Source organism: Betta splendens, chromosome 13 (genome assembly GCF_900634795.4).
Source record: "Betta splendens chromosome 13, fBetSpl5.4, whole genome shotgun sequence".
Classification (NCBI taxonomy): Eukaryota; Metazoa; Chordata; class Actinopteri; order Anabantiformes; family Osphronemidae; genus Betta; species Betta splendens.
Window position 1 is genome coordinate 20,160,491 of NC_040893.2, and position 6,323 is coordinate 20,166,813.

General features: G+C 49.2%; 1 protein-coding gene across 3 annotated transcripts in view; it reads right to left on the reverse strand.

Annotated features, from left to right (window-relative positions):
• Positions 1-344: 344 nt before the first annotated feature.
• Positions 345-6,323, reverse strand: part of LOC114868337 (tumor necrosis factor alpha-induced protein 2-like) — a 25,179-nt gene continuing 19,200 nt past the window's right edge. For all 3 annotated transcript variants that reach the window (XM_029171811.3, XM_041073508.2, XM_029171810.3), the window contains 11 exons: positions 6,295-6,323; positions 6,083-6,201; positions 5,897-6,011; positions 5,670-5,780; positions 5,317-5,417; positions 5,127-5,243; positions 4,912-5,047; positions 4,673-4,795; positions 4,444-4,599; positions 4,247-4,368; positions 345-2,470 (listed from right to left, as the gene is read on the reverse strand). The exon at positions 6,295-6,323 is cut by the window's right edge and continues 238 nt beyond it. In XM_029171811.3, coding sequence (XP_029027644.1) covers positions 2,182-2,470; positions 4,247-4,368; positions 4,444-4,599; positions 4,673-4,795; positions 4,912-5,047; positions 5,127-5,243; positions 5,317-5,417; positions 5,670-5,780; positions 5,897-6,011; positions 6,083-6,201; positions 6,295-6,323 — 1,418 coding nt within the window. In that variant the 3' untranslated portion in view covers positions 345-2,181. The remainder of the gene's footprint in view (positions 2,471-4,246; positions 4,369-4,443; positions 4,600-4,672; positions 4,796-4,911; positions 5,048-5,126; positions 5,244-5,316; positions 5,418-5,669; positions 5,781-5,896; positions 6,012-6,082; positions 6,202-6,294) is intronic.

Sequence of the window (6,323 nt, forward strand, 5' to 3'; positions counted from 1 at the left end):
ATAAACTACACTCCTTAACGCCAGAAAACCTTGTATTGTGCTGTGCATGTGGGTCCTCATCCGAACGAACCCTGACAGTATGAATCCAATCGAAAAAATGAACAAAAAAAACTCTCTCGAGCAACATCATCAGAGAGGGTGCACTTTAAATACTAGTTTTTACGCCAGATGCACTTCCTGACTCAACTCTTCTCTGAGGGGATTGAACCATCACACTGACCACTGCGTCACAGCCACATTAAACACTAAGACTAATTAAAGAAAATCACAAGCAGCAGGTTAAAGTAAGGAAAAATACAGAAAAGATGGTAAAACAGAGCGATCAACGCGAGCTCACGCCTGCACACTGATCTGAACTGATTTTATTTAACCTAAAACAAACCAACAAACCAAAAACAACAGTCACCTGATCAGCTTTATTTCATTTACAGATTCATACATCTGCCTTCAGGCAACGTTTCTAATCTGAATATGTGCATCAGCCCCAAAAAATGATTCTGACCCCCGTCTGGCAGGATGGCATTAATTCTAAGACAATGGATGACTTACATTTATGTTACTGCTAATATTTTAGTTTAAACACACAAAGTGAGTAAATGTGAGGCTGTATGTCAGCAGTGCCACCTCTCTCCTTTAATAACTTTCTGCATCAACATCAGGTATTATGTAGTAAACATCAGTAATATTCGACCACCAAAAAATCAACATAATCAAATCATACCCACATATAATCACTGCTTTCAATCCAATATGTGCCTAGTACCATTGATTAAAACAAGGTCATACTTCTGTTATTATTAAGTCAAGAAGATTCTGCAGGTCCCAGGTTTTAAACTAAACCGTGAAGAACATCCTGAATTTCATCGTGCATCCACCTGCAAGTGTTCCAGGATCCATCTTATTTGTCCAGACAGCATCCAATGAGGCCGATGAGCTGATCCAAGTTCAGATTTGTTTTATTACTTTAGTCCACCTGAGCACAGACAACTGTGTTCCGTGTTCTGATCCTCTATAAAGTGCCTTCTAGGTCCAGAAATCAAACGTAGCCATTGTTTATCCTGTTAAACGAAGATGATGAGTGCAGGAAATCATTCTTGATTTGGTAGAAGCAAACAGGAGTATGTGTTGAAGCAACACGCTTTGTGATAGAAGAGATAAGGAAATCTCATTCTGCTGCGGACACACGTCGAGACGTCCTGACTTCAGCGTTTGATGTGGGAGGCTGCCATTTCATCAAGTACAGTTGTTGCACCCGAAGCAGAAGACCTGTTATTGAGTTCTGCTGGAACTGTAGTTGCTGGTTATACTGGTACAGTAACAGTGAAACTCATATGTCTAAAAATTGATTGAAAATTGAAATTTTCCTGATGCTGGTCCCACAATAAACAATATCACTAAGCTTCAAAATTGAAGGAAGATTGGAAATCTCAGTCCCAGTTGTTTCTATGCAGACTAGGAAGCCCTGAATGATCAATGCCACTTAAGTGTTATTCAGCGAGCCACATAATATTAGCCTCAGTTAGCTAATTGCTAATGCTCTGCTATGCTATGTTAGCTATGCTAACTGATGTCAGGGTCATAATGAACATAAGGTCAGACATACCAAACAATGTCATGTATGATGTATCTGAAGTTACGAATGAAAACCTCAGGACTTATGATCATTATAAAACACATCATTTTTGATCCTAACACACCGACTTCCACCAATTTATTTTTACAGGTGAAATCTGCTTAAAAACAATTTTCCAATTTATGGTATAATAACAAGAACTGATTCCACTGTGGAGTGTTTGTGTTTCTATGATTAAAATGTGCTTTATCATCTTTGTGCTGGAGGCTGCAGCAGCTCTCACCCCTCGTCATGAGTCTAGTTTAGTGTCGCCATCCTCCTGGGATTACAGTACGTCTTATCGTTTCCCTCCAGTAACAGCTCAGACTGTTTTTACGTTGCTGCTCTTCATGAACCTGCCACCAGAAAGGAAATCAGGGTGATTCCACGCTGATCTCATTAATATCATAATATCACTATCAGTCCCATGAGCTCTGGGTGTTTCACACTGTTTCACACAATGGACAAACTCTGCCTGATGATGCTCGTGACCATTCATGGACGTCTCTCTCCCATTCATTAAATGTATCTTGGCCGCATCCCTTCCTGTCCGTCCTGAGGACGTCTCTTCAGAGGACTTCGTCGGCGTTTTCCTGCACGGGTGCACGGGCTTTGCGTCGGCGTGGTCGCAGAGACGTGAGGCAGGAAGAGGCGGTGAGCGCCATGCGGCTGAGGCCCACATTCAGGCAGTGGACCTCCGAGGTGACCGGCACCTCCGAGAAGAGGGCGCGGTCCCGGGACAGTCGGGCCGAGCCGCCGTCACAGCACTCGATGTCTTTGACGATGTTGAGGATCTCCTGACGCTGCGCCTGCCGAGTCATCCCCCGGATGTTTAGGATGGCTGACACATGCTTCTTCCTGAATAGTGCACAGAAAAGAGAGACTTTAACAGGTTCCAGGTTGGGCCCATGAACCCCCCGCTGCTCACGATAGACGCCCGTTCACATCACACACAATGAACAAGCTGCATCCAACAGGCTGCAGGACCTGATGGAATCAGCCCAAGGGTGCTGAAAGTCTGTGCTCCCCAGCGTTGTGGTGTCCTCCAACACACCTTCAACCTGAGCCTGCAGCTGGAGAGAGTTCCTCTTGGGTGGAAGAAGTCATGCATTGTGCCAGTGAATAAGACGCCACGTCCCAGAGTCCTCAACGACTACAGACCAGTGGCTCTGACCTCTCACATCATGGAGGCTTTTGAGAGGCTGATCCTGGACGTTCTCTAGTCAAACCCTCAGTCGACCCCCTCCTTGCATATCAACCCCATCTAGGAGTGGATGACGCCATCATACATCTGCTCCATCGCACGTGCAACCACCTGGACAAGCCTCAGTGAGGATCATGTTCTTTGATTTCTCCAGTGCATTTAACACTATCCAGCCTGCGCTGCTGGGAGAGAAACTGAAGAACATGCAGGTGGACCCCCCCCTGATCTCATGGATCCTGGACCAGCTCACCAACCGCCCCCAGTACGTCTGCCTGCAGAACTGTGTGTCTGACACAGTGGCTGCAGCACAGGAGCTCCACAGGGGACGGTCCTGTCTCCTTCCTCTTCACCCTCTACACCTCAGACTTCAGGTACAACTCAGAGTCCTGTTCTACAGAACTTCTCTGATGACTCTGCTATTGTAGGACATATCTAGGGTGGTGATGTCACAGAGTATCAGGGAGTGGTGAACAGCTTTGTGGGCATGTGGACAGAACCACATCCAACTGAACATCGGTAAAACCAAGGAGCTGGTGATTGAATTTAGGAAATCTGTGAGTGCTGTCACCGCTCTCACTATTAAAAAGGAAGAGGTGGAGGTGGTGAACGAGTACAAGTACCTGGAGTGTACTTGGACCAGGTACAAATACCTGGGAGTGTACTTGGACCAGGTACAAATACCTGGGAGTGTACTGACAATAAACTGGACTGGAAAAAGAACTCGTCAGCTGTGAACAAGAAGGCTCAGAGCAGAGCAGAAACCTTACTTTGTAAAGTGCCTTGAAATAACTTTGTTGTGATTTGGCGCTATATAAATAAAATTGAATTGAATTGAATTGATGCACTTCCTGAGGAGGCTCAGATCCTTTAACGTCTGCAGCTCCAGCTGAGGATGTTCTGAGTCTATGAGGGGCAGCAGCATGAATGTAGCAGACAGTAACAGACTGGACAAAGTGATCAGGTTCTGGTGCTGGTTCTGTTCTGGGGGTGGAGCTGGACCCCCTACATGCTGTAGCTGAGAGGAGGATGCTGGTCCAGCTCCTCTCTATAGACGACACCTCCACCCCCACACAGTGTGTGGCTGGACAGAGGAGCACCTTCAGCCACAGCTGATCAGTATTAGGTTCTCCACAGAACGCCAGCGGAGAACCTTCCTACCGGTGCATCAGCCTGTACAACTCCTCCTCTGTCTGGAAGGGTTGATCCTCATCCATGCAATAACATGTATAATAAAACTTATTACATTTATATACTTATTTTCAATCTCTATACCTTTTTGTGTGTAACTCCAACTGTGACAGCGATCAATGAGATCAGTGTGCAAATCGATTTCCCTCTGGGATCATTCAAGTTTTTTGGAATCTTTTTGAATCATTGAAACATTTTGTCCTCTAATGTCTCCCGTTCTCCTCTTTGTCACATTTTCATACCTGATGTCTGGAAACTCTCGGACCAGAACTCCCACCTCCATCTGAATGGACGGGACGTCCTCCAGTTGGATGATCTCAGAGATGTGAGACAGGGAGCTGTCCAACCAGCTGGACGGAGACTCCTGACACACACAGTCAGGAATTAGTCGAGTGAGGTTCCAGAGGAGCATGAGAGGAGCTGGAGCGCGTCCACTCACCAGGTCTTTGAAGAGGGCTTTGATCTGTTTGCCTTCGTCTCTGAGCCGGCCGGCCATCCTCTTCCTCATCTTCGTGGAGGTGCAGATGATTCGGCCCCGCATGACTGAGCGCAGGTACTCCATCACCACCCGCCGGTGGACCTCGGCCACCAGCAGCTGACACAGACGTGGAGCGTCACAGTGAGACACCTGTGCTGCTGCAGAAGCAGCCGGGAGACGCGGGCGGTACCTGGTACGGAGGGCTGTCCACTCTGCGGTACTTCTTGAAGTCTTCCTTGATCACAGCTTCGATCTGTTCGTACGGTTCAGAGTTGCTGAGCCACTTCCTCTTCACCAGGCGCTCGAAGAACGACTGGAGCGCAGAGTAACAGTGAGATTGATTAAATGCTATTACAGGCAAAGCTACACTTCGGTCAGTCTCAGATTTTACTACTTCCTTCGTGTTGCTTGATGTTTAGTAGTTCGTACCCGGATGTGCAGGTACAGCCGTTCCGACAGGACCCGGACTCCCTGCTGCACGACGTGATCCAGAGCTTTGTTGGCTCTGCGCAGCGAGTCCTCGCTGGCTGATGGCTCGCACTGAGCGCAGCGCTGCACAAAGCCTCTGCACACACACACGGTACGGGTCAAACACTGACTCAGAGTCAGCGACCGCGGCCGCAGCAGCAGCTCGGCGCTCCTACCTGAACGGGGGGCAGCAGTTGACCAGTGCGATGGTTTTGGACACGTATCCGTCCTCGTTGTCTCCAAACATGCCGCTCTGCATCCCTTCGTGGAACATCTCCACTTTACGCTGGAAACTACAGCAAGACACTGAGACGAGTCCGGACCCAATGTCTGCTACCGCTGACGAGTACTGATGTGTGAGTGTACCTGTAGAAGAAGTCGGCCAGGCCGTTGAGGCTGCACTGAGCCACTCTGGAGCCCAGAGTCCTGCTGACGGAGGCGGAACGCTCCAGGTCCACCTGCAGCCTCTGAAACCACAGCAAACTCACTTTCTTTGTAATACGTCGTCCTGGTAACAGCTACACGCTGCTGGAGCCAATGCCGGCCATCACCGGCCAGAGGCGGGTTCAACGGGCACAAGGCCTCGCATACAGTACACGCAAACATGACAACAAACTCCTGACAGGAACGTAAGCAGGGATCAGGGTCTGCAGCAGCACAGATATGAGATGGAGGCGGATCCACCCACAGTAACCATAGCAACAGGGGTTGACGTCTACCTGTATGACAGTCTTAGCCAGAGTGACGTGATACTCCTCGATGTGCAGCGTCTCCATCCACCTCCTCTCCTCCTCGTCCAGGACCTGGCTCAGCTCCGTGGTCACTTTGGCCTGAAGGCGAGAAGAAACCTCAGTTGTGAAAACAGGAAGCAAACTGAACTGAACGTTCCCAACGCTAACATCAATGGAATCTCCTGGAAGCGCTCGGGGGCGAGGCTGCGTCTCACCCTCACAGAGTTGAGGCAGTCCAGCTCCAGCCGGTCCACGGTCTCGGCCGGCAGCAGAGGGCTGAGCTGAGAGCGGCTGAAGGGGCTCGTGATGCACACGGTGCCCAGAACGTCTCTGAAACGCACAAACACTCTCAAACGGGACCGTCAGAACTCGGTCCTCGGCAGAACCGTGCGGGTCGGTACCTGCTGTATATGTTGTGCAGCCAGTCCAGCAGTGAGTAGATGTCAGTGGTCTCCAGCTGGTTGTCGGTGATGGCCTGCAGTCGCTTAGCAACCGCCTGGTGGTAGCTCTGCACATACACCTGAGGTCAAAGGTCAAACAAACGAGCTGCTACAGTTTCCTGTCAAGCATCACGTTACGCTTCTTGTTTCACAACGGGCCCGTGCGGCCCCACCTGGAAGGCCTGATACTCCTCAGGGTAGA